Source organism: Exophiala viscosa (genome assembly GCF_022695815.1).
Source record: "Exophiala viscosa unplaced genomic scaffold EDD37scaffold_2, whole genome shotgun sequence".
Lineage (NCBI taxonomy): Eukaryota > Fungi > Ascomycota > Eurotiomycetes > Chaetothyriales > Herpotrichiellaceae > Exophiala > Exophiala viscosa.
This window is the reverse complement of record NW_026944354.1, coordinates 3,216,412-3,241,807: the sequence shown is the minus strand read 5'-3', so window position 1 is coordinate 3,241,807 and position 25,396 is coordinate 3,216,412. Positions and strand designations below refer to the sequence as shown.

The 25,396-nt window shown below is 51.8% G+C and overlaps 10 protein-coding genes across 10 annotated transcripts; 3 read left to right on the top strand and 7 right to left on the bottom strand.

Annotated features, from left to right (window-relative positions):
- Positions 1-121: 121 nt before the first annotated feature.
- EDD37DRAFT_606590 (6-phosphogluconate dehydrogenase) lies at positions 122-1,082 on the top strand (the record flags this gene model as incomplete). The annotated part of the gene is made up of 2 exons (XM_062814897.1): positions 122-166; positions 216-1,082. 2 exons carry the CDS (start codon positions 122-124, stop codon positions 1,080-1,082), a joined length of 912 nt encoding a protein of 303 aa, XP_062673690.1.
- A 737-nt stretch (positions 1,083-1,819) lies between these two features.
- Positions 1,820-4,669, bottom strand: EDD37DRAFT_277000 (uncharacterized protein). The gene is made up of 2 exons (XM_062811022.1): positions 4,179-4,669; positions 1,820-4,076 (listed from the first exon to the last, which is right to left on the bottom strand). The coding sequence occupies exons 1-2, from the start codon at positions 4,409-4,411 to the stop codon at positions 2,024-2,026; spliced, it is 2,286 nt and encodes a 761-aa protein (XP_062673689.1). The 5' UTR covers positions 4,412-4,669; the 3' UTR covers positions 1,820-2,023.
- A 943-nt stretch (positions 4,670-5,612) lies between these two features.
- On the bottom strand, positions 5,613-7,130 carry EDD37DRAFT_276998 (uncharacterized protein). The gene is made up of 4 exons (XM_062811021.1): positions 6,797-7,130; positions 6,701-6,751; positions 6,589-6,646; positions 5,613-6,536 (listed from the first exon to the last, which is right to left on the bottom strand). The coding sequence occupies exons 1-4, from the start codon at positions 6,986-6,988 to the stop codon at positions 5,971-5,973; spliced, it is 867 nt and encodes a 288-aa protein (XP_062673688.1). The 5' UTR covers positions 6,989-7,130; the 3' UTR covers positions 5,613-5,970.
- Positions 7,131-8,636: 1,506 nt separating this feature from the next.
- EDD37DRAFT_276981 (amidase) lies at positions 8,637-10,610 on the top strand. Its single transcript, XM_062811020.1, has one exon. The coding sequence runs from the start codon at positions 8,916-8,918 to the stop codon at positions 10,581-10,583; it is 1,668 nt and encodes a 555-aa protein (XP_062673687.1). The 5' UTR covers positions 8,637-8,915; the 3' UTR covers positions 10,584-10,610.
- A 1,523-nt stretch (positions 10,611-12,133) lies between these two features.
- EDD37DRAFT_623375 (uncharacterized protein) lies at positions 12,134-12,923 on the bottom strand. Its single transcript, XM_062816107.1, has one exon. It carries the CDS (start codon positions 12,708-12,710, stop codon positions 12,360-12,362), a length of 351 nt encoding a protein of 116 aa, XP_062673686.1. The 5' UTR covers positions 12,711-12,923; the 3' UTR covers positions 12,134-12,359.
- An 819-nt stretch (positions 12,924-13,742) lies between these two features.
- Positions 13,743-14,952, bottom strand: EDD37DRAFT_623373 (uncharacterized protein). Its single transcript, XM_062816106.1, has 3 exons — positions 14,715-14,952; positions 14,652-14,667; positions 13,743-14,557 (listed from the first exon to the last, which is right to left on the bottom strand). Exons 1-3 carry the CDS (start codon positions 14,888-14,890, stop codon positions 13,766-13,768), a joined length of 984 nt encoding a protein of 327 aa, XP_062673685.1. The 5' UTR covers positions 14,891-14,952; the 3' UTR covers positions 13,743-13,765.
- Positions 14,953-15,689: 737 nt separating this feature from the next.
- On the bottom strand, positions 15,690-15,990 carry EDD37DRAFT_647454 (uncharacterized protein; the record flags this gene model as incomplete). The annotated part of the gene is made up of 2 exons (XM_062817883.1): positions 15,690-15,806; positions 15,895-15,990. 2 exons carry the CDS (start codon positions 15,988-15,990, stop codon positions 15,690-15,692), a joined length of 213 nt encoding a protein of 70 aa, XP_062673684.1.
- Positions 15,991-17,758: 1,768 nt separating this feature from the next.
- On the bottom strand, positions 17,759-20,575 carry EDD37DRAFT_276529 (concanavalin A-like lectin/glucanase domain-containing protein). The gene has a single exon (XM_062811018.1). The coding sequence runs from the start codon at positions 20,158-20,160 to the stop codon at positions 17,875-17,877; it is 2,286 nt and encodes a 761-aa protein (XP_062673683.1). The 5' UTR covers positions 20,161-20,575; the 3' UTR covers positions 17,759-17,874.
- Positions 20,576-20,613: 38 nt separating this feature from the next.
- On the top strand, positions 20,614-23,941 carry EDD37DRAFT_276565 (glycosyl transferase family group 2-domain-containing protein). The gene is made up of 2 exons (XM_062811019.1): positions 20,614-21,444; positions 21,496-23,941. Exons 1-2 carry the CDS (start codon positions 21,067-21,069, stop codon positions 23,806-23,808), a joined length of 2,691 nt encoding a protein of 896 aa, XP_062673682.1. The 5' UTR covers positions 20,614-21,066; the 3' UTR covers positions 23,809-23,941.
- EDD37DRAFT_623362 (uncharacterized protein) lies at positions 23,908-25,356 on the bottom strand. Its single transcript, XM_062816105.1, has 3 exons — positions 25,102-25,356; positions 24,961-25,047; positions 23,908-24,900 (listed from the first exon to the last, which is right to left on the bottom strand). Exons 1-3 carry the CDS (start codon positions 25,176-25,178, stop codon positions 24,075-24,077), a joined length of 990 nt encoding a protein of 329 aa, XP_062673681.1. The 5' UTR covers positions 25,179-25,356; the 3' UTR covers positions 23,908-24,074.
- Between the last annotated feature and the right edge of the window lie 40 nt (positions 25,357-25,396).

The window sequence follows — 25,396 nt, the reverse complement described above, 5'->3', positions numbered from 1 at the left end:
TGTGGATGTTACTGATGTGCATATGCAGTTATATACCCGTTCCTTCGCAGCTTTGAATTGGAATCTCCCCAAATCCCTATTCAATCCTTCGAAACCCCCCCATCAAACGACCCTTGACACGATGGCTCCTCAACTTGCATGGCTGGGCCTCGGCAACATGGGCAGGGTAGGACGCTTTGCTGAATGTCGAGGCTTGTTTACTGATATGCGAACAGGGCATGTGCAAAAACATCGCAGAGAAGGGCAACCTCTCGAAGCCTCTCATCGTCTACAACCGCACAACGAAGCGAGCCGAAGAGCTGGTCGCGAAAACCGGCAATTCGACCGTTGCAACCACAATCAAAGAAGCCGTCTCCAACGCAGACATCATATTCTACTGTGTAGGCGATGACCCTGCCGTCTTGTCTACGGTCGAAGAGATCCTCAAAACAGATGTCAAAGGGAAGCTGTTGGTGGACTGCAGCACTGTCCATCCAGACACCACATCGAAGGAGGCATCAATGATTGAAGAGAAGGGTGCCAGCTTCGTCGCATGCCCAGTCTTTGGCGCTCCTGCCATGGCCGACGCCGGACAGCTCATTTGCGTCATCGCCGGCAAGGCAGACGCCGTGGAGAAGGTATTGCCATATACCAAGGGCGTGATGTCAAGAGCCAACCTCGACTTTTCTGGTCAAGAACCGCGCAAAGCCACACTGCTGAAAGTCATTGGAAACACGTTCATCGTGAACATGGTCACAGTCTTGTCCGAAGGTCACGTAGTGGCCGAGAAGACAGGCCTAGGAGTTGAGGACCTGCACAAGTACATCGAGATCATGTTCCCAGGTCCCTATACCGCCTACTCGAACAGATTGATGAACGGAGACTACTACAAGCGTGAGGAGCCGCTCTTCGCGGTGGACCTGGCACGAAAGGACGCCCGACACGCAATGGACTTGGCCAAGAGCGCTGGTGTTCAGATGAAGGGTGTCGAGCTCGCGGACTCTTATCTGAAAGTGGTCAAAGAAACTCAGGGCGCCAAAGGTGACATTGCTGGCATTTACGGCGCGAAGAGGTTGGAATCTGAACTAAAGTTCGAGAACTAACCAAACAACTCCTACAAAGTATCGCGCAACCTGTGGCATGCCTTTACAGTGAGTCGTCAATAAGGCAAACTTCCTTCAGGGAGGAATACAGACGATTGTCAACGACCTACGTTTCTGTTTTCGAGCTCCGAGCTGACACCATGCTGTTCAGCCCAAGCTTGTTTAATTCCGACCGAATGCTTTCATGTTCGCAGATCGCTCTCGTGCAGAACCCGGGCTGCACATCAGTGGATCCTGCTTCTCATCTCGCAGCACACCGGGTGATACGCAGTAACTTATTCGTGACAGTATCCAGGACATCACCCCTGCCCAATCGGTGACCTTACCCACGTGGGTTTGGCGAGGATGATCGACATTCGGAGACAGAGTCTCCTTCCGGAGTGCGTGGCCCCAGCATCCATATGCATAGTCCTTTCGGTGCTTGTGATCGTCCGGACATGCTTCGTCTCCCTTCTCACTCAATGCTGTGCGGGTCCCGAGGCGTACATCACAATTGCAGCGTTCACGCCTGTGCCGGTAGATACGCAGATCCATGCTTGCTCTCCCTCCTCCTATCTGACCCGGTCTAATGCGCGTTATCCGAAGGATTTCATCACATCCTCACTACCAGAGCTCATTCTGTTATGCTGGCGAATGGTCATTTGCCATTGTACATAAACTTGTAGCTTGTATCAGAGGTATGTTATTGACTATACCTCCAAGTCCTCGTCGATGCTTCTTTTCTCGTGCTGCCACTTTCTCGGCCACAGCTTAAAAACGCTACAACAGAGCACTAGATAGACCGAACCAGCGCTACGTTAATCATAATTGCCGGAGGCGTGACCCCAATCTTCCTCCAAAGAGGGCATCAATCAATCGACACTTTGTCAATCACGACCCCAGATGGGACCATGACCTCCTGGAGATCAACACCTCTTCCCAATCAAGAACGGAAGCATGTGCTAGAAGGCGTCATGCTCACAACCCATGCCATCACTCGATTCCGCATCACTCGCACCACCCACATCATCCCATTCACCCGGATTCCACTCAAACAGATCCTGCATGCGAAGCTGAGCTTCACTCTGCCCGCCAGGAACATCGCTGGCCGCCCACTTGCCGCGGCTCTTCAGCAACTCTTCCAGGTCCTTCTGCATGCCTCGTGTGAACCCGTGATTGACACCAAGCATCTTGATTCGGCCCTCCAGGACCTTCCAGTAGAGACTTTCCGCAATGTCCACGCGTCCCTGCTTCTCGTAGAACGTGCCCAGTATCCTCATTGTCTCCAGCCTGCGCGGATGGTTGTCGCCAAGCGTATCTCTGGAATCCCTCACAACAGTCTCAACATTCTCAATTGCCTCGTCCAGTCGGTCCTGCCGCTCTAGACACCTCGCCAGATTGGTCAGCGCCGAGAGACTCTGCAGATGTTTGGGGCCCAGGTTAGCGCAGGACATGGCATATGCCTCGCGCAAGACCGACTCGGCCTGTTCCAGCCTCCTCTCCACGTTCAGCATATATCCAAAGCAATACAGCGAGGCGATGGCGCGGGGATCCTCCAGTCCATACCACTCGACGAAGCGTGCATGCACATCATACAAAGTTGCGCTCGTGATGTCGCGATCCCGCATTTTCAGGTCGGCAACGTAGACCATCCAACGTGTGATCGTAGTCAATGGATCGTCAGGCCCCAACACGCGCACGGCGACATCATGTGCTGCGCGCATGATGGTCTTGGTAATCTCGCCTTGGTCGTGCATGTGCAGAATCTGGAGCGTCTGGTTTAGCGCAAGAAGAATCTTGGGGTCCTGCGTTGGAACAAGCATTCTTTCGAACTCGCCCTCGGCGTCAGCCAGGCTGCGTTGTGATAACGTTTCGTTGCCTCTGCTCAGGTAGATGCACGCGGCGAAACAGCGGGCCACCCACTTCCACGAGTGCTGGTGGCCGCGAGACGAGGTTGGCACGCTCATGGTTGTGTCCGCCACGTCAGACGTCTCGTTCAGGATGCTACGGCGTGGTCGAGTGGCGGGGGAAGTAGTGTTCTCTAGATTAGGCAGGCTGATGAAATGGTTGCGCGTCAAGTCGTGGCATGTCGGGCAGACGTGTTCGAAACCATCGCTGGCAGATAACGACGATGCCGAAGACGAGGACGACGTGACACTACTGAGCAGACGCCAGGCATGGAGGTCGTCATGTCCGCACAGCGATCTGAGAGACGGGGCATCGACGACTTGCAGCGCCATGTACTCCACATCCCGGCCGAGGCTGGGGCATCCCATGGTCGGGGAGCCATTGAGGGAGCCCTGTATGGTGGGACTATTGTATGCCGGCGCCATGGGTATGTTCGAGGCAGCAGGGAGAGGCCGATCAAGCGGAGACGGCGCGAGACGTTGGAATGGCGACTGTTGTGGTTGTGATTGCCACGTGACAGCGCTGGGATCTGAGTTGACATCTGTTGAAGCATACTGCGGAACGTAGGTCTGCTGCCTGGACAGTGTCAGGTCCGTCGCAGGTACTGGTGCCGGATACAAGGCCGTCGATCTGGCCTCGCTGGGCGACGCCGGTCTCGCAAACGTTGGTGAATCTCGATGAGCGGATAGTGAACCACTCCCTGACATTGCTGTCTCTGTGGGCGACCGTTTGGCCGTGCTCGTTGATTGCACCATTGTCAGCGAATATAAATGGTCGTCATCATCTCGTTCGTTCTGCGGCGTATTTGGTCCGGCAGGAGGTGGCGTGTACGCGCGAACATGCGCAAATTGGTCGCGTTCTTGCTCGCTGTCGAGGCGGATGTTCTTGAGGGCGGTCGCGAGGAATGCATCCTCGGACATCTTGCGGCCCTTGATGTACTTGTGCAAGTCCTTGGCCGACCGCTTATGACCGTGAATAATAAACGCCGTCCGATGTTTACCGCTCTTTTGCCGAGCGTGGTGTAATACGGCGCATATTTGATAGTCTTTATCCGAGTAGTTCTTGCTGAAGCCCCATTGTGCAAGGCGGGCCTTATACATTCGTTCGCTGGAAGTTTTGTCAATGCATGGGATTTTACAAGATCAGGGGAGGCTGGGGGAAAGACAAGATTTCCAGGGAATCGCGGCAAGGTGCATAGTGCATACTTACGTCGCGCGAAAGCCGTGCCGCTGTTCCAAGATCTTCTTAACATCTCTCAATGGCTTTTTCTCATACAGAATCCGTATTTCGTCCTTCACCGCCTGCCATTGTGCTGGAGCGGGGCCTTCGCGTGCTTCAAGGTGAGTTGGGGCTCCAGGTGTTGGAGTCGCTAGGCCGGCCGGTTGAGCAACGTTGTTCTGGAAAACCGTCCGTGCTTGATGGTCCCCAAGGCTCATAGCCATTGACTCGACTCTTGTGCGGTGCTTTTCTTGCTGTGTTCATCACTGCCCTAAAGAGTTGAAGTCAATATTAAGCCGGCTGAACGTCGTTTGTTTCCGTTTCCCACTTAAAACCAGAAACAGCAATATCCGCCTTGTCCGGACCTCTCAAACGGTATCACAGGGCCAACTATGTTTGCCTTGCGAGGGCGGCCTGTGAGCGATGAGAATCCCACGGACGATTCAAGAGGGGTGGGTGGTGTGGCCCTGTAATCGTAGGTGGCTCGACTTAAAGTCTCATGTCGTGGCCCTCGTGAGACATGCATCTCTGAACGCTACAGGCCCGGTTTTGTTCTAGCATGGTGCATATGCATTGTCCCTTGTGTCCGCCCAATCAGCTAAAGGTGGTGTTGGCTGGGGTGGATTGGTCCAAACGCCGATGCGAGAGGTAAAATTGCGAGTGGGAAAATGTGCCCAAAGCCCCAACAAGCCCTGCAGATGAAGGGAGAAAGTACCAAGATGGCTGATGAAGTGGGATGATCAAGTCAGATCAACCGTAATTTTGGAAGGGCCAGGACTATTGTTTATATAATTGTACGTCACGATCGACCAGCTGCAAGGAGGGTGTTCCTCTCTGCACGTCGATCTGATTGTGTTTTCGGACGGAAGTCGACGGTTGCTTCGATTGAGGACTGAGTGACTTGAGGCAGCCGTCCACATGAAACATCCAAGATGGCGGGGGATGTGACAATGGACTTTTGTACATTGCGGAGATTTGCCGACAGATTGACAGTCAAGCCAAAATTTGCAGTCCAATCGTTTTGGTGACGCCCATGGTGAGCTCAAGTCAACCAATCTGATACTCATGTGATGTCAGGGACGATGCGCATATATATAAGATCGGGGCAGCTGCGCCTTGAATGCTGCCGTACAGCTGCGAATGCCATCCACACTCGATGGGATCAGCCTTCCCTAAACGTACCAAGTCTTGAAACACGCCTCAAATCAACGAACACATGAGGCAAGATATCATGCGCTGCGAGATTCCTCCAATTCTCCCGCCTCAAGTTCCATCTGCTTGACGGTCAGCACCATTTGTGCCTCTTACTCGCTGGCAGTCTCCCGATCCCTCAACGTCCTTAGTATCCAAGGTAAACAGAACGAACCAGACCCAAGTAAATATGCTCCTCGAAATGAAGCGAAACATCCAAGCATGCAGGAAGAAAACGATCCTCTTAAAGCCAGAGTACAAAGTAACATGACAGAGATTGCATCCGTTGGCATCTGCCGAGCCTTGCAATGAAGCGACAAGAAATTGTCGCAAATATAGGTGCTCTTGGTGATGTTTGGCAGGTCAGGGAGGGCATCGTTGGCTGGAAGTTGAAGATTTTAAAATGCCGCGAGCCCAGGGGAAGATGAGCTCTGACGCAGTCCGGCCACGGTACCCTCTTTTCTGCCACCTGCATGGTTGCTCCGTCGGCAGACGTTTGCACCTTCCGGACATGCTGCCAAATTTAAGCCATGCAGAGAGCCATGCAAAGACGCCCTTCCTGCGTCTGGTCATAAACATCTCCCAAAGACGACTATCTACGAGAAGATCTCCGCATCATCTCATCATATGTCTCCGGTCGTCGACGAGGATCATCTTGTGACGTCGAACCCTGTCGAGGCACGTCTCCGCTCGGATTGCGAATCTCTCGGTCGAATGTATCAGGACCAGGTTGTGATGGGCTCTGAGGTCGAGGCGGCCCCCTCGGTGCGGCTTGTTCGTAAGAGGGTGGAGCATAATCACTGATTGTTTTGGGGGTTTGAGCATAAGGATATGTACTGGAGGCCTGTTGAGAAGGATTGGTAGGTATGTTGGCGCTGTAAGATGTGGCGCTCACCGCGTTGTATATGTTATAAGTATTTGACGACGGATAGTCTGTCCTGGATTGACCCTGATGATAACCACTTCCAACTTGAGGCTGCAAGCCAGGATACTGAGACGGACTAGTAGTCTTATCTCGTCTGTAACTCTCAGGGTCTGTTGATGTTTCACGTGCCGAGCGTGCCGGTCGGGCTGTGCCACCCTTCGACGCTCCTTGACGGGCACGCCGCCTGGCTGTGTCTGACTCTGCGTAGCGATACGGGTCCTTGCGAAATTTCTCTGACGACAGTCAATATATGATGTGCTCCCGTCCTGTCATGGATCATCATACTGCTTTGTGATTCTAGATCCCAGTCTTTCGAGTCGTTGATGATATCGCGCAGGCTGACCTATCAGATGGAATAAGTATTGGATGAAGGATGTTATTCGAGCAAGGCTCTTACAGCGTTAAGGGTCTTCTTTGCAAGGACGTTGAAGCCTGTGCGGGTTTTGTCCTGGTAAGGGTCAGCGCGAGCGCAAATGCGTCGTTCAGATCTCACCGTTGGGTGGTGACTTGATGTGATCTTAGCAGTTCTGTCGACGTATTGGGTTATATATTCCACGAGGACTGCTGCATTGATGCCCTCTCCTGGGACGAAGAAGTGGATTGGTTGAAGATCATCCTCGCTATCAGAGTCCGACTGTTCATCCCGCTTCACCTTCTTGTGGGATTTGGAGCCTTGCTTGGACATGGTGGAGGAATGGGACAAGATGCGTGCGCTTCGTCGCGGCGATCACGGGAGAAGGCTGTCAACAGCGGTCGTCCAGCCTGCGATGCACCTCAGTCCCACGCAGTCTAGCGATTTGATGGAGAGGGCAGTAGGAAGCCGAATGAGCATGCTTGGAAAGGAATGAGGCGGATCCAGACTCGACAGACCACAGAGGAATTGTCTCCGGCAGCAGCAGACATCAATGAGAAGAGCATACAATCACCGCAGGTTAACACTCGCGGCAATGGCCGACACGTTATCGGCAGGTCATACTTCAGGCCCGGCGACCAACACAAAACATGTGCAAAGAGAAAACGACTTGTCGGTCCCATCATTCAATAGAGTCAATGGAAGGTGCATTAGTGGACTGCAGACAACAACGGTAATGGGGGGCTCATGCATCATGGCTGCCACGCTGGTTGCGAGGTTATGGAGGAAGACGAACACATGATTGAGAACACACCTGCCGACCCATCGAGGCCAACACCTTACCCCGCTCAGTCGTCGTCCATGCCTACCATTGTTTCCGCCGGCTGCAGAAGGCCCTTTTAGCCACGGCCAGAACGCTGACCGGTTGAACCAAGTAGTGGTGATATATGTGGCGGAACGCTTGCCGCCTGCTGCCTGCTGCGATGAGTGATGCAAGCGAGAGACGGTGTCGTAACAGCAGAAGTTGCGACACGTGTTAACAGGGTGTAGGTAATGTGGTGCTGGGTGGGATGTAAACACCCAACCAAAACTTAAGGACATTGAAGGATCCAGATGCACCAGTAGACGCCCTAAGTTAGCCAATTCGACAGAGGATATGCGTGATTTGTTGGCAGATAATTTGTCTACCTTGTTTGATACAAACTGTTCTTGACGAGACTTACGCCTCCGCGGCTCCGCGTTTCTTGTCTTATCGATAATCGATAAGTCGTGATCTAGTTTTACGGTACTTCTTACCGTCGGCTAGCTATGCACCAGGCGAATATAGACTGTGTCTCTGATCCGTTCGTCACAAGCTCGAGGTAAGCTGCTATTCAACTCGACGGGGTTAACAGGCCGTACATAAGCATCTCCAAACTAGTCACGATAGTTTCATTGAGTAAGTCTAATGTAATATAACTGTTTGTATGAAAAAGAACGAACAATCGCGGCATGTTCAATCATCATCGCTGAAGCGGACCTACCTAGTGAGCCTATTTCCAAAATAACTGGCACGCCAAAGCCACTGTCATAACCATTCAATATTTCACCTACTATCTCGCAATCCCGATAGCTCTAATTTCTGGGAGACAACATAACTCAATCCTACTGTCGTCTGATAGAAAATCGATTGATGTGTATTCCTATACCTCTGAAATATAGATCATCTCCTACAAAATCTATGTAGGAAGGGCTGTTTAAAAACACCAAGTTCGCGGTGCTACTAAATTTGGAAAGAGGCTTGCTGGGTAAGTTACCATCCCAAAAAAAAACCAGAATCAGCAAAGGTGAGATCAACAAAAAAGTGCAAAAAGTACTCCCCCGGGTGGGCTTGAAAGAGACCTTTCTTTGCCGAATGGTGGGACCCAAGTGAATAGACACGGAAGACTCAAAGAGGCCGGAGATATCAAGGAGAGCGCGATCCAACCATGATGTAAGACGACAACTCGATGATATTTCGAAGAGACGGTGGTATGATTCTGCACAGGAAAGAAGGGTCTTCGTGACGTCGAGTACACACGAGAGTCGAGCAGATCTCTTTGATGAGGTGGGCATCTCCATCTCCATCAGAGAAACCTCTCCCGCGGCATTTCGCCTAGGAGCAAAGCTTTGTATCGCCGTGCATCGCCGAGCTTCGAGCACAAATGTTATGAATTTGAGAGACACTGCTATTCTACTTGCCACACGCGACCGAGAGACAACATAGCCAGAGTACTCAAAGATGAACATTCTCAGGCTCGGATTTTACTTGCCTTTTCTTGCCGTTGCCACAGCTCAACTCTCTCCCATCGATGTACGCGAAGCTACGGTCTCTTCTCTGCATGCCTCACTGTTTTCTGGCGTTACAACGTGTCGGAGTATAGTGGAAGCCTTTCTCGCCCGCATTGAACGTTTCGACTCGGACATCAATGCAATCATCACACTAAATCCACAGGCTCTCCAAATCGCGGACTCCCTCGATCAGACGCTGTCTACAAGAAACGCAACAGGTCCTTTGTTCTGTATCCCTATCGTCTTGAAAGACAATTACAATGCTATTCCCATGCCCGTTACAGGCGGGTGTCTGGCATTAAACAGCTCTATTCCGACTCAGGATGCTCCCACCGTCACAGCCCTGCGTCAAGCTGGAGCCGTTATTCTAGGCAAATCCAATCTCCATGAACTCGCCTTGGAAGGCCTTTCCGTTTCGTCGCTCGGTGGCCAGACGCTGAATCCGTACGACTTCTCACGAACTCCAGGTGGCAGTTCTGGCGGGACTGGCGCTGCAGTAGCGGCTTCCTTTTCAGTCTTCGGAACAGGCACGGACACGGTCAACTCGCTCCGCAGCCCTGCCAGTGCCAACAATCTCTTCAGCTTTCGACCGACCCGCGGTTTGATATCACGGGCGGGAGTCATTCCGATCTCTTACACCCAGGACACAGTAGGCGCGATAGGCCGCTGCCTTGCCGACATCGCGACCGCTCTGACTGTCATGGCAAGTGTAGGATACGACCCGATGGACAATGCGACTTCAGCTATCCCAGCATCCGTGCCTGGCACCGACTACACAACCTTCCTCAACTTAGGGGCAGCTTCCAACCTGTCTGGCATCCGCATCGGGGTGCTCCAAGGCTTCTTCAACCGCCTGGCCAGCAACGAAACGACTCCGGTCAATCAAGCCATGGACAACGTTGTCTCACTCGTCAGCTCCATGGGAGCCACGATTGTCAATATAACCGATACGATCACTTACAATGCCACCGCGATGAGCGCCCAGATGGATGTCCAAACACTCGAATATCGCGAAAGTCTGTCAAATTACCTCTCATCACCCAACTTGACCGGTGCTCGCCCTATGACTATGCCAGAGTTGTACACACCAAACCAGACCACCCCGGAATTCTTGGTTATCCCGTCGCAGTATTCTTACGTCGAGACCGCCCTGATCTCTTCAACCAGCAACAGCAGCTGGTTCACTAAACAATCTCTCATCGCCAACCTGACGCGCGCCCTGCATTCTACCATCGTCGCCAACGAGCTCACATGCCTCATTTACCCCGAACAGAAAAACCTGGTCGTTCCTGTCGGCTCTCCCTCACAGTCTGGCCGCAACGGAATCCTCGCTGCCCTGACCGGTAGTCCTGTCATCACCATGCCGATTGGCTTTTCACCTGCCACGGCTTCTGCGCCTATTGGAATCCCCATTGGCATGGAGATCCTAGGTCTACCTTGGAGTGAAGGCACGTTGCTGCGGGTCGCCAAGGGCATCGATGATCGGCTCCATGCACGGAAAATGCCTGTCACGAACGGGCTAAATGAGACGGTGGAAGTCACGACCGCAAATTCTTCGGTCCCGCAGGTGACGCCACTGAAGAACATTCCCAGCGCGTATCCCTTAGGAGTATATTAAGCCTCGCCCAGAGATGGGTCGTAAATGTGGCAGCTATGGTTAGATGAAGAACAACTAGTCGGAGCCGTATACTACTCCTACGACAGGATTTAAGTTGTATATATTGGCTCTAGATTTACAACAGTGATCAAAGACGTTATAGCAGTTTTTAGCATAATAATGCGCCAGACCGTGAATTTCTTGAGCAGTGCCAGTCGAACGCAGGTAAATCGCGCAAGGCTGCCAAGTAATAGGGGCAAATCATAATGTCCACAGCAAGTATTCTCCATTTTCACACTTCACAGCCATGCTTGCACGTCCGAGCCCTGAATGTCTCAAGAGCTTTGAAACCTGCCGTCAGACGAAGGTGTGCAACTAGCAAATGGCAGGCCATAGCGGATCGGCCACGGAATATCTCTCACGACGGTCGACAGCCTTGCTCGCATTGTTACAGGCAGACATGTTCGTTGTAAAGACATTCTTGTCACAACCAACTCGCCATGGTGATGGTAATGCCGCGGCCATCCTTTGTGTTGGAAGCAAGTGATGCCCCCAGTCTGAGGGCAAAGATCCGAATGATGGCTGTCCTACCAGACCTAGGTGAAGTGAGCTTGCGACTGAATGCAGCCGTCAACACTCTCCCCCAAGCCTCTATCAACACGATACCCTAAGGATGATGGTCTCCATGGTATGAAGTCTCTATTTTGCGGGCACTTTGAAAATGATACTGGTCGGCCATCACTAAACACGCTGTTCAGATCATGTCGTCGTGCATCAGTCAGCCGCAACAAAGCTGCACCACGACATCAGCAGCGTCTACACAAGCCGCGTGGTACCAGCCGCGACAATGTCTTCACTCGCCTGTCTGTTGCATCTGCGGTCTCAAATCTCTTTAGAATCAACAAACACTGATCCAATCTGACCGTACTCAAACATCAGACTTCATACGATTGCTACAAAGACAACACTCGACGCACCGGCATACTCTCATATTCGGTCTTCCGAAGCGCCAGCCCCTACCCAGTATGCGCACATCCTCACGCCTCTATCTCCCACTCATTCATCACACAGAGCGGTTATACCAGCCTGACACCGCGCAAGAATGGCCGCTCAACAACAACAAGACTGGGATGTGATCGAGAAACATGAGCAAAAGGAGGCCAAAGAAGCCAGCAAGCCCACCATCGCTCTGCAAGGAGACTGGGTAATGTGCTCGTACAAAGGAGACGGCAGCATCTTTACCACCGGACTCGCACCATCAATGGACACGTATCTGCGTGAGAAAGCCGAACAGAATGCTCGTGCTGAGCAGAAGAAACGCGCATACGAGGCTGAGATGAGATTGATGGAGGAGAAGGTCGAGGGTCTGCCGAAAAAGGCACCGAGTGCAACGCCATCGGGACGTGTGAAACCACCTGCATTGGAGTTGGAAGAGCTCCCGTTCCACTTCAAGAAGGAGGCGCAATGACATGGGAGGGCGGTTGGACAAGCAGTGATAAAAGAACGTGATATGACAATGAAATACTCTGCATGAAATCACTCACGCACCCGTATTTCTGCACGACAAACTCAAGTGGAATGGTCAAGTAATTGAATGTAAAATATCATGACTATTTTGTCTGAACTGGTGTACATTGATGATTATTCCCCCAATTCCCTGCCCATTATCAACCCCATCGTAGTCTGTCTGGTATCAGGATGAAAACGCCCCTTCGCTATGCTGTGCTGTGCTGTACTGTACATGTGTCTGTGTGCCATCGGCAGAAAGAGCAAAGATGGAAAGAAATGCAACTATGATTACCACATTCCGTAGTCTGAACCAGGGAACGGTCCACAGATACCACCGGCGATGGTCTGGGGCGGGCCAACGTCACCGTATCCTCCCTCTGCGGGAGCCACGAAGACGACGCCATCGACGCCGAAGAACACGCAGGGCCCGCCGGCGCTGGTGCTGATGTGGCTTATGGACAGGACATTATTGGTCGGCGTCCAGGTGCTGGAGGCCGGGATGTCGAGTGTGTATTGGGCGTCAGCGGCGCCGATGAACGTTACTGAGACGTTGGATGTGCGCGCGGCAATGGGGTTGGCGCTGACCAGAGTGCTGAGCACTGGGAGGATGGCGAGGATCGTGCTTGTGATGGAGATCATGTTTTCAGATTGAGAAGGGATGGAATGGAGAAATGTGTATTAGATGGTGGCTGGTAATGCAAGATTGAGCTGTGCTGTGCTGATGTGTTGAATGGAATTGAGATGTCGAGTACGTACTGTACCTTGGGCAATGGTCAGGGTATATATGTACTTACATTTGCAACTGGCCTTGGACGTTTGACTGTGGTTCATGAGGGCCTGATCGATAGTTCATGGCAAAGTTGCAAGGCTGGGGTTGCGTAAACGGGGGCTGGATGTGATGGCCTCAGGAGCCGCACGCAGGGCTGTGCGCTTGAGATGGCGTGTTGGTTGCAAACCTAATCTTGGCCGCCTGATACAATATCCTCTGGGCAGTGACCACAGGGTGGCAAACAGCATTGATGGATAAAGGGCAAATACGTGCTTACACAGATCCAGTGTGCGGGCCGACTGTTCTAGAAGATGCTGGACGGGTATATTTGTGGTGGTTGTGGTGGTGAGAGGGTAAGAGAGGTGAGTGGTTTTGGTGAGATGCGGTTTTGGAGCCTGACGGATTTGGTTCGGACCAAGCCTCGGGTCAGGGCCTAAGCGTAAACAGAACTCAGTCTCAGTGGCTGGCCTCATCACTTCTTTTCTATTTTTGCATCCGTGCTCTTTACCTCAGCCTCGTGAACCTGATCAGTTTGCCGTTACGGATCTCAAACGATAGAGTTCTTGTGACCTGGGCTGGAATATGTCAACGGGGCGTTCACATGGAGGCCGTGAGGCTGCCCACGTGCTGGTGCTTTTGCGATCGCCTCCTCCTCAATGTGATATCGAAGGGGGCGACATGGCCGGTTGCAGATTTGTCAGGTCACGCAGCTCGACACTGTACGAAATGCACCATGATCTCGGTTCGGCATCGCACCGAGGGACCATGGTCGCAAAGATAGCAGCCAAACGGCCACAAAACTTGCTCTCAGCCCTCCGGGAGCCATGAGCGGTAGGCAGAAGATCATGCATGCGGCAACAGGTCTCATTGCAGAAGAACAACTCGTGGTGTTACACTCGAATAGTACATTGCATACTGACTTTCCTCAATCCCTTTTTCCCACGCTGTTAGTATACCCGCCGTAGCCGCCATATCCCCCGTACCCTGAGGTCCTAGGCATTCCATTTCCAACATTGCCCCCCAGAAGCCCATTTCCATAGACGCCGCTCCTCCCACTCTTTTGTCTTTCGTAAATCAGCATGGCCATTGCTCCCACACCAGCAGCCGCAGCCACTGCACAAAAACTTAACAAGGAAAATCCCAGACTGTGATTCGTAACTCCAAGGACAGGGCGGCCAACCATGCCCGGTAATACCGCACCGTCAATCCAACCAACGTTAAATGTAAGAACCACGGGTTCGTTGCGGACAATCTTCGTTCCCTCAATCGGTGCTGACGCGGACACGTTTGGCAAGGAGTACGCCGTGGACGCGATCAAATGCGAGGATGCCGGCGCCTTCGAATCTTCGGTATCTTGAGACATGTGGAACAGGACGTTGATATTCGTGTGGAGGTGGAGATGGGACAGCTGAAGTGTCCCTTGTAGAGCGATTGTGAAAGGCGTCCACAAATCCTTCTCAGCCCCGGTTCCGCCAACCTCCGGTAATGATGAAGTTATTCCTAGCTCTTCCTGAGACAACGGGTGGGATGGTATTCGACATGACAAGGGCACGTCGCTGTGGACGAAGAACTCGAAGAGATGATAAAGTTCATCGGGAAGAGATTCAATGGTACACGTCTGGGTTTGAGGCGTGTTGTATAAGAAGGACAGGGGCTGGTTCGTCTCGTTGCATGTCGGAAATGGTATATATTGTAGGTTCCCGTAACTGTCGGTGATCTGGTCCGGCAACATCAGCGTTAGTGCCAATCAAGTCTGCGAAGGTATCGTGATTTCTTGTTCAGAGCAGAATGTGAGGTGGGATCGCACGTACATGTTCACCTGTATCACTGCAACGATCAGTAGTGGTCCACATCTCCCAAGATTTGCAGCTTACATTGTTCGATTGAGACAGCTAACGGGCATCAGCTCGCCCTTGGAATATCCTCGCCTTTCCGACGCTCCATTCAGCAACACTGTCTCGTCGCTGGCGGCCACTGATACGGAAAGTGACAGGTAGAATAGGAGAAGTGCATGAATAGGCAGCGGCATGCACCGCAGCATGGCTGCCATTGGACTGGGGGAACTTGTCTCGGTTGCGCCTTGCGAAGAGGCATGCGAACTCCTGGTTCCTTGACAATTATTATTATTGTTCAACCACTGCAACTTGGCCTGATTTGCAATGGCACGCTAACTACGGGACGAGCCGCCTCCGCATGCAGGTTCCGCCGTCATCGCTCGCCCGTTCCATGTCGCCATTATGAGGTATGGACAGTACGAGTAAGCGAAGGTCGATTCCACAAATCTCTTTGCTGAAGGGCTTGCGCATCAGACGGAAAACGTTGATGGCACTTGCGATGGAATTGCAGCAATACCTAAGCGCCGCTTTCCTGCCGCCGCAAACGCCACCATCGTGCACGAGTTTAGGTTATGCTGCCAAAGGATAAAAATATATTGTGATCATGGTTTCGATAGACCAAAACATAACCTCGTAGACATTGGAAGCACAGGCTATCGATTGCGCGTCGATATCTTGAAAGGCTGCCGTTGTTATAGGCAATAATCATGTCAGTGGTGGCAGATGTGGTAGCTCTAGGACCGGCTCAGAAGTGTGCGGGGGATTTGTATGCACATGATGCTGTGAACGAGTCGAGAAGAGCATGAACCGTGCTGAAATCTGCTTTTGCATAGACAACAAAACGTCCTCACTTCATATGGGCAGTCCGTTGTGTAAACGCTGAGCAAGTGGTGATGTTTCAAGCGTATTTGCCTTCTTGTTATCTATTTGTCTGCTGAATCCCCACAGCGCATCAACCGCAAAGCAGCCATGAGCTCTTATTCATGCCATTTCTACCGAATGCTGACTGGGTTCTCATGTCGTCTTCGAAGTTGAGGCATCGGAATGTTCCTGAAGGACGTGCTTTGGGTTGCTCGACAGGCCGGAGAGCTGGTCATCTTTGCCCTCATCTTTCCCCTTGGACTCATCGATCTATACACATTGGTCAGCGAATGCAGCTCTTCGAACCACCGGACTTGCTCGATGCAATGTTAGCACAGCACGGCTGGATCTATCGTACCTTTCCGCTACCGGGTTGAGCGGGATGATCTCCTTGTTGGGCACCGGTCTGGGTCTCCGGCTCTGGGGATTGACGACCTGCGTTGGGTGCAGACATTTTGAAGTAGTATAGAGGTTTCTCTGTTAGGCGACCTGGGTCAGCTACTGTTGTTGCTTCGGAACCAATGGAACAGCTCCAAAAGGGTGACAAACGAAACGCAACTGGGCTTACCTCTTGGCTTTGATTCTGAGAAGCGGTAAGCAGCGTTGTATGAAAGGTTCAGGCAACAGGAAGAATGATGAAGACGTTGGGTAGTGAGGAGTGAAGGTCGAATATATTTGCCAAATTGCCATTCCCCCACCAAAAGCAGCCCACTTGATTCATCGCTATGACGTCTGGGCCGGTTCTGACGAAGATGAGCGCCATCTGCGAACCATGTCACGCCGTCTGGGATCCTTTCTTGGTAAGACCAAACAGAATCCATGCACGGGAAAAGTGGTAAATTGCATGAACTAAATGTCTGAATGGAGATTCGTATCTACCGGTAATTATCCAATAATGCATGCTTGTCTTCTCTTCGTTTTTCCCGACAGGCAGCATATGCAAGCACGATATCTCACCGATATGCAAATTCAATCGCAGAACCTTTCTTGAATGCTTCAATGCAAATGCGCCTGTCTGCCTCAATGCACATAATGATCAATCCAGCCAAAATCTAGCCATCGTCCAATTGCCCGACCACCAAGCCAGAAGGCAAAACCCATTGGGGCCACGAACTTGACCGGTTGTCCCGTACTTGTCTTGCGCCTTCATCTTGTGACCATCTTGACCGCAACCCGGGTGTCTCATCGTGTCCTCAAACTCGGGCTGGCAATTCCGAAACTGGCCAGTCCGCGCGCCTTGCAGTTGGGGCAGCTCCTGTTCTTGTCGCCGCGGATTTTCAACTGCAGGTAATCTGGACACTGGCGACCTGCCCGATATTTGCAGCCTTGCTTGTCTAGTTGGTATGATTCATAATGGCCACATTTCAGGCTGATCAGTCGCTCGAAGCACATCTCGTCTTTGGTATCCCGGTGTAGCTGTGAAACATGCCATTAGCAATTGTCGCAGACCAACAGGTGTCGCGCACAATAGACCTACCCTTTGAAGATTTGAACAAGAGAATCTAATCCAGGTCTATCGTGTAATAATTGTAATTGTGTCCCACGTCGTGGCCGATGCTTCACGATCGGCCCAGTTACCCAGGCTCGCCGCAGGCTTCACAGAAGCGGTCCGTGGAGATGGTGGAGGGCTTGTTCATACTCTGGCAAAGTACGTACTGACTAGATTGACACAAGGAAAAACAATCGCCCAGGACGACTGCTATAAACCGTTATGGAAATGTAGCTTGACTGTAAAAGTCAACTGTTATGAAAGAGGTGGAAAGGTAGCGAGGTGAACTGGGGGCGCAGTCGAAGATTTTTGTCACTTGGTGCAAAGCCGATCTAGTGGAGGTAAGGCGGAAAGAGAAGTGCAACAACAAGCAACAGCCGAAGTCGACCCTCCAAAAACAATCATCCACGTCTTCACTTCACGACATTCTTCCATCATTTTCATCTCCTGCTGCGTCACTTCTCTGCTTGCTTTTCCGAGACTTGTCATCACGATCAGCAGCCAAATATGCTCGAGTGACTTCGCAGTGGTGTTCCAGACCATCCCACCAGGACTGATCGAGCAGTTGTGACCTTGGGTAGCACTGGGTGTTGGTACTTGCGCGTAAGACCAAACCATACTACAAGGCGATGCACACCACCCCGGTCAAGCAATATCGTGGCTTTGCCGGGGATAATCCTGTACTGTGATACCTTTTCTACGTATGGACCGTCCGGTGCAGCGTGTCTGCAAGTGATTTCCGAGAAACGACAATCAGGTATGATACATGCAATTAGCTGAAGCTATGGCAAAGGACAGCTTACCCGTCTACTATACCAGGGCAATCATACGCCCTCAGCCACGATCATTCTATCTTATGTCTACAGCTTCGGCTCCACAACCGTTATAACCTTGCTGCTGCCACATCTTGACGCTCTTCACCTGCAAAGCATTTCCATTCTTGTTCTGCCACGTCGGATACCAGCTATTCTTCGCAGTCCAAAAATCCCTCTTCGCTGTGGGACTTGCATCAACCCACGGCTTACCGTCCTCGCCGTCTGTGAACCATCCGTTTGTTCCCCCAACAGCAACGTTGAGGATCAGGTAAAATTCTTGGTCAAACGGTGTGGCATCGTTTCCTGTTTCGCTCCAGGGGTCGACGGTGGAGGTACCGTTTGAGTAAGAGAGCGCGAAATTGCCTCGTTGCCAAAAGGGAATGTCGAATCGATTGTACAGAACCTGCAACAAGCGGCTGTCCAGGTATGTATACAAGTATTTCTCACTCCATTCCAGCCCGAACGTGTGAAATTGGTCGGGAAAAGCTGAATGCAGGGCACTGACCTTACCGTATGTGCGCCACCATGCATCATCCGTGCTGTCGGGGCCCCAATGCAGAGTCGAGGACATGACATTGTTTCCACCGTTATAGTACGAATGATTGTTCCCGCGGGATTCTGCAATGTCAATCTCGCCGCTCTGAGGCCACGATCCGTACACTGAGTCCGTGGGCAACATCCATATCGCAGGCCACAACCAGTCTCCTTGTGGCAATTTGGCCACAACTTCAATGCGGCCATATTTGAGGTTCGCACCCTTTTTCGTATTGATACGGCCGGATCTCACAGGACTGACGATTGTGCCGTTGGTAGTGTTGGTGGTGGCGACACAATTGGACCAGACATCAGAGGTGCAGGTCCCTAATTTGGTAAGGTTGAGTGTGGCATTATTGACCAGAAGACTGGCGTCTTGCAGCGTAGGCATGATTTGGAGCATCCCATCTTTGATGAAGACGTTTTCGTCAGTCCCAGTGGTCTCCTCGAATTGACCATTTCCATATCCACCGACTTCGACTTCTTTGGTCCAAATGTCGGAGTTCAAGGTTGAGGAGGAGGAGAAATCGTCCTGATACACCATGCAATATTTGTGTATTGGGACAGTTTGGATACCAAGGAAGATGTATGCTCCTGCAATACACAACCCCAACAGAAGACCGATGATTGGAATAAGGGACAGCCATTTTAGTCTTGGATCCTTGTTTTGCTTCAGCCACGACAGGTCGAGGTCTTTCTCCCTGATTCGACGAGATCGAAAGTATACTCCACGCCGTGGAGCTGCTCTTTCGACCTTTACAACTGATTGTCGAGCTTTATAGGTTATATTGTCGAAGAGGTTCTCCGACCCTGAACGAGGGGTGAATGGCGGGTATGTCGGAGATTCTGAAGTTTTGCTGACAGGTGAAGCCCACAGAGATTGAATCTTTGACTGAAAACCCGTGCTTGGGACATCGCCAATTTGACCGCTCTTGGCGGAAACAGATGGCGACGTGGACCGACCCGAAGTACTTGTACCTCTTGTGGTCCTTCGTCCGAAACCTCCTTCGGTCTCAGCTTTCGGCTTGATGTAATCGGAGAGGGATAGTCGTCTGTCCCAGCCACTCCTGTATTTGCTCGGCTGAGTTTTGGATCCGAGGTCTTGAGAACCGGCGAGCCTTCTCTGAGTCGAGGACATCGAGCCTCCGCGATTACCGGCTTGGGCACCAGAAGTCGCGTTTGACATTGAATAGTCTGGGACTGGAAACACGGGAGTGCTGCGTCTTCTTGCGAAGACCGCATCGTTCATCCACAAATGTGTTTCATCAGATGGATCAGTGGCACTCCCCGGTCCAGCTACTTGAGAGCCACGTCGTGAACCCCCAGGTCCAGCTACAGATCCTCGACGGGACTCCCCAGGTCCTGCTACAGACCCTCGCCGGGTCTCGGATGTAGGGGCCGCCCATGGTTGTTCCGTCATTGCTGGCTTGAAATAATTCTCGGCAACAGACTTCGATCTTGTCCACAGTCCTTGTGAAGTTGATGTTCGTCTGGGCATATCTCGTCTGGGGATATCAGCGCCTGATGGCCTGCGACTTGTCGGCGTCGACCCTGCCTGTGCCGCATTGTCCTTCCATGGGAAGTAACCGGCTCTGTCTCCCGGATTGTCACCGCTCCGACGATATCCTACATACTGAGGTTCTTGTCCCGTTGTCCGCAAGTCAGTCGTGCTTAGTGTTCGCACCGGTCGGGTTCCTGGAGACGGTCCATCGAAAGAACGCTCCGTATCATCTTCTTCGACCACTGTCTTTGTGCTAAGTCCTCCGGCCCGTCCTGAAAAAGGCATGTCTGGTCAATCCAATTCAAAGAAACAAGTTGTTCATGTCGCTGGTGGAAGCAGTGGTGCAGGATTATCTTTGACAAGGTGACAGGTAAGTCCATTTTGTCGCAACGACACATTGGACACCTGTTCATGCCCTTTCCGTACACCAAAACAGCATGGTCCTATGACGGCCCAGACAGTGTGAGAGAGGTCCGTGCGAAGCGATGATATACCTCGTGTATGACAGCCCGGATCCCATAGTCTGATCGCCATGGTGGAGTCCACGGGTAATACTCGTCAATATTGACCAAAGAGCTAGATATTCAAATCGGACTACAGGTCTCGAGCTCAACAGTGCCACAGGTCGCCCCGCACGTGCCTCGAGCAGCTCGATTGTTGCCGCTGTCAAGGCGTTTGGATGACAAAACTCTATTCAACAGACCTGCCGGTGACCATAGCGCCATGCTAGCATCTAATTTTGTCGATACAGTGCGACCTTTTATCCAATTCTGGTTCCATTCTGGGATAATTGCCTGGACACGTCTTTCCTACAAACCACTGCGTGGATGAGCCTCGACCATGACCGATCCTGCCTAACGTCGGTCTTAGCACTTTATGGAAGGCTCTTTCATCGCGAAGGCCTCCCACTTCGGGCTACGGTGCTACATGATCGTACCTCAATGACGTGGCGATGCTTCTGCGTCCGCATGTAACATCGTGTTTTTGGATTTTCCATGTGGTCCGTCAAAAAGAAGCCTCCATATATCCGAACCATGACTGCGGAAGTATTGAACCAACCGGCACGGGAGGAGACGGGAGATACAGATCCGTCGATCGCTGGATGTGCAGAATGCTCAAGAACTCCAGCTTCTTTCCTCTCTCATCGACTTAGACAAACGACGTCGTTGTTCTGTCCTGTCTTCAGCCGCAATGGCGGCCCTGTTAGGGTCGCGCTTCAAAGCGCATCGTCCGGCGAAACTCTCCATCGTACCGACAGCACTAGACACCATACCTCAGCAAAATGATAGTCCTGTTTCTCCCACGTCCCATGTGGGAAGTAAACGGGAATCTGCGATAATGGAAGCGCCTGGAAGACCACCCATCAAAGAGCACAACACGAACAATGTCAAGTTCGACGTCATGCTCATGTATCTGCGCCAGCAGCAGCTCGAAAAGCGCTGGGCGAGCGGAAACTCGACAGAAGGCGTTGTACTGAGGAGGAGTCGAAACGATTATATCTGCCAACCTCCAGAGCTATTGCGGCAAGTCAATGGCTTTTATGATGAAGTCAAAAAGCAAAACTTCAAGGTATGGAACAGGGATACGTGAGATTTTGGATTCGAGTTAACAGGCGTCAAGGTTGCCATGACTATCAAGACATCAGTCATCGAGACCTTTCTTAACGCATACAAGCATGACCATGTACCACTTAGCAACGGACAACAGCTGCGCATCATGGAAACCCTCAGTGAGCTCGCGTACGGTAGGCGGCATCACTACGCTGCATTTGTACGTAGTCAAGGGATCCTCGTTGTTTGGGACGAAGATCCTACAGAAGTCATCGATCGAGCTGAACGGATCGAAAAATATCTCGTCAACATGATGTGGTCGATGGACGACAGCGATGACGAATACGACAACGAATTCGAAGACGAGAAAGCGGCCATTCTCAATCCGAAAGTCGCAATGGAAACGCCAGAGACGTCAATCGAAGACGAGGAGGCCAAATCCTGGGAGAAACCGCGGAAAACGGTCCTCTACCAGGCATTCATTGTCGGTGCCGTGGGCGTCTTGACCATTTTCTGCCTGTCTATTGGCTGGAGACGCATGGCCATCGAGATCGTGATCGACAATAGCTACAAACGGCTGGCTATCATGGCAGCAGCACCCTTGCAGATATGGTTGGGATGGTTCTTCTTCATGACTCTCATAAATGGTGTCTCCCAGATGATCGGCCCGGTCAAACAGATGGCGCACAACTCCAGGTTCTATTCAGCACGACCTCCTGTTCGACTGACAGGATCGGACCTGCCTCACGTCACGATCCAGTGTCCCGTGTACAAGGAGGGTCTCGAAGCCGTTATTCATCCCTCGATTGTGTCTATCCGGAAAGCCATCTCGACGTACGAGCTTCAAGGTGGAAGTGCGAATATTTTCATCAACGACGACGGCATGCAGGTAATATCTGAGGAAGAAGCGCAGAAACGCTTCGAATTCTACGAAGACAATAATATCGGCTGGGTATCTCGGCCAAAGCATGCCCCTAAGGGAGACGAGAACGGCGAGAACGTTTATGTTCGTGCTGGAAAGTTCAAGAAGGCATCCAACATGAACTTCTGCCTCAATGTGACCAACCGCGTCGAGGACATCATGGCCGAAGTCCAGCGAGGGCCCGAATGGACCCAGGAAGACGAGGATCGACTGTTCCAGGCGAGCTTTGACAAGGTGATTAATGAAGACGCCGGTCGCACCTGGGGTGGCGGCGACATCAGAATGGGCGACTACATCCTGATAGTCGATTCAGACACCCGAGTACCAGAGGATTGTCTGTTAGACGCCGTTTCGGAAATGGAACACTCCCCGGATGTCGCTATCATTCAGTTCTCATCGGGCGTCCTTAACGTGACGACGAGTTTCTTCGAACAGGCCATCACCTTCTTCACCAACCTGGTCTATACCGCGATTCGATTTGCCGTAGCCAACGGTGATGTCGCCGCGTTTGTCGGCCACAACGCTATTATGCGCTGGTCCGCCGTCCAGAGTGTACGATACACCGATGCAGAAACCGGAGTCGAGAAATACTGGGCCGAGAATACCGTGTCCGAAGATTTCGACATGGCCCTCCGCCTCCAGGGGCTGGGGTATATCATTCGATTCGGCGCGTACACCGGCGACGGGTTCAAAGAGGGTGTGTCGTTGACTGTCTACGACGAACTGTCCCGCTGGGAAAAGTACGCATACGGTTGTGCCGAGTTGGTCTTTCAGCCGTTCCGGTACTGGCCCACGCGTGGACCTCTGACAAAGTTGTGCCGCACGTTTCTGACCAGCCCGATGAGCTTGATGGCCAAAGTCACCATCATGTCGTACGTCGGCACATACTTTGCCATTGCGTCGGCGTGGCCTCTGACGCTGATGAATTATTTCCTCATCGGCTGGTTCAACGGACACATTGACCAGGCGTATATCGACTCTTTCAAGATCTACTTTGGTATTATCGTCGTCTTCCAAGGTCTGGGTATCGTCAGTCTGGCCGTTCTACGGTACCGAGTCGAGAATCGGTCCCTGTTTGGAAGTATGCTGGAAAACCTCAAGTGGTTGCTCATCTTGACTGTTTATCTGGGTGGCTTGTCGATGCACTTGTCCCAGGCTATTCTGTGCTACTTGTTCAGCATCGACATGACCTGGGGTGCCACAGCGAAAGAGGCCAAGTCGACGTCCTTCTTCCGCGAGGTGCCGACGATTCTGAAAAAGTTCAAGTTTACTTTTTGTTTTTGTATTGTCATGATTGCGGGCATGATCATCTTGTCGGGCATTGGACCGGTCGGGCAGATGGTGCCGTATGACTGGAGGATCGTGGATTTCATTGCGATTTTCCCACTGGCTATGTTGGTGGGTTCGCACTTTTTGCTGCCGTTGGTGCTGAACCCCGGTTTGATGCAGTTTACTTTCTAGGCAGAGAGAAAAGCACTGGCGTTCCGGGGTCTGATAGGCTTGACATAGATTCAGCCTATGGTGAAACAAATAAAGCCTGGACTGGCATGGGAACGAAATCCGAAGTTCATAAAACCTTTTTCATTCGCTGTAAACTAATTTAACAGGTGTTCATGCTCATGCTCATGCTCATAGTCGCTGCTGCTTTGGTGCAAGTCCGCTCCTTCGTATCCCGTTTCCCAGACAAACAGAGTCATTCTTGTAATAAAATCATGGTCTGCGCAAGCTTAGACGCTACCGACTGGCAACTGTTGCCCGCTGGCTTGAGCAGCCTCCTTTGCCTCTGTGGTCGCAGCAGAATTGCTCTTTCCGCAGCTGGCACAAGCGCAGTGACCCGCCGGGCATGGGCAGGAACCTTCTGAACCTCCGCATTCGCAGACAGTCTTGTCGGTACCCTTGACTGGCTCTGGTTGGATGGAACCGACATCACTCTTTGCACAATTGGCACAATTGCAGTGACCTGGTGCGCAGCCACACACCCCCTCGGATCCACCGCACTTGCATACAGTCTTGTCAGTGCCCGGGAGTTGCTCGGGCTCGTTGGCCTTGCCAGTCTTGAGATCCGCCAACCGTCTGGCTTCGTTGTGGACATCTCTGACTTGCTTGTCACCCGCAACGTAGTATTGTCGAACTCTTTGGCCAGTAGGGGTGTCCATAGCTTTCTCGAAATATGAGTTGAAACCACCCAAAGCAGTCATAGCCCGATCAGTGAGACCATACTTGCTGTCAACAGACTTCGCCTTGTCGGTCGCCTTGTATTTCTCATCGAAGCTTGATAGAGCATTTGTGAATCTTGAGCTGATTCCATGCTTCTTGTCCATAGTGATTGCCTGGTTGATGACATTGTCTGACAGTGTATAGCCATGAGCGAGGTATTCAGCGACGATTCTTGTGCGAGGCTTGTCTTCCTGCGCAATGTGGTCATCAGGGAGGGAGGATGAGACGGCCGCGCCTGCTTTGGAGGCCAAGTCGTCGATGGTGCCGGCCGTCGAGACGTGGACTTGAGATTTTCCCAGCTGAGTGTTGTCGAGGAGGAGAGCGGTCTTAGCGGCACTGTCATCACGTTAGCATGAGTCTTGTCCGTTGTTTTTTGGAGGTCGAACTCTGACTTACGTTTCCTTCTCGAAAGTCACAGTAGCGGACTTTGATGAGTCTGGGGAGTCGGATTCGGGAGTGACGGAAATGTTGGTGATTTTGCCGCTGTAAAGTGAGTTAGTACTGCTGCAGCATTGAGATGTGATCGTGCAAACTTACCAGAAGCTGAAGAAGTCTTTTACTTCTTTCTCGCTGGTATCATGGGAAATACCCTTGACGTGAACGACGGTAGCCATTGTGGTAGGATTGATCAGGATCTTTGTGATGGAAGTCGATTGGTATCAGGAAACAGTATCTCGGTAGTACTTTAGTTGATTGATCTCAAACTGTTTTGGTCTGTAGAAGAACTGTCTTATAACGATGGAAGAAGCCAAACGTCAAGGCCTGATCGACGCAAAGGGGGCAACTTCCGACTACGTCACTCCACGAGATGCCCCTCTTCAGCCACACTTCT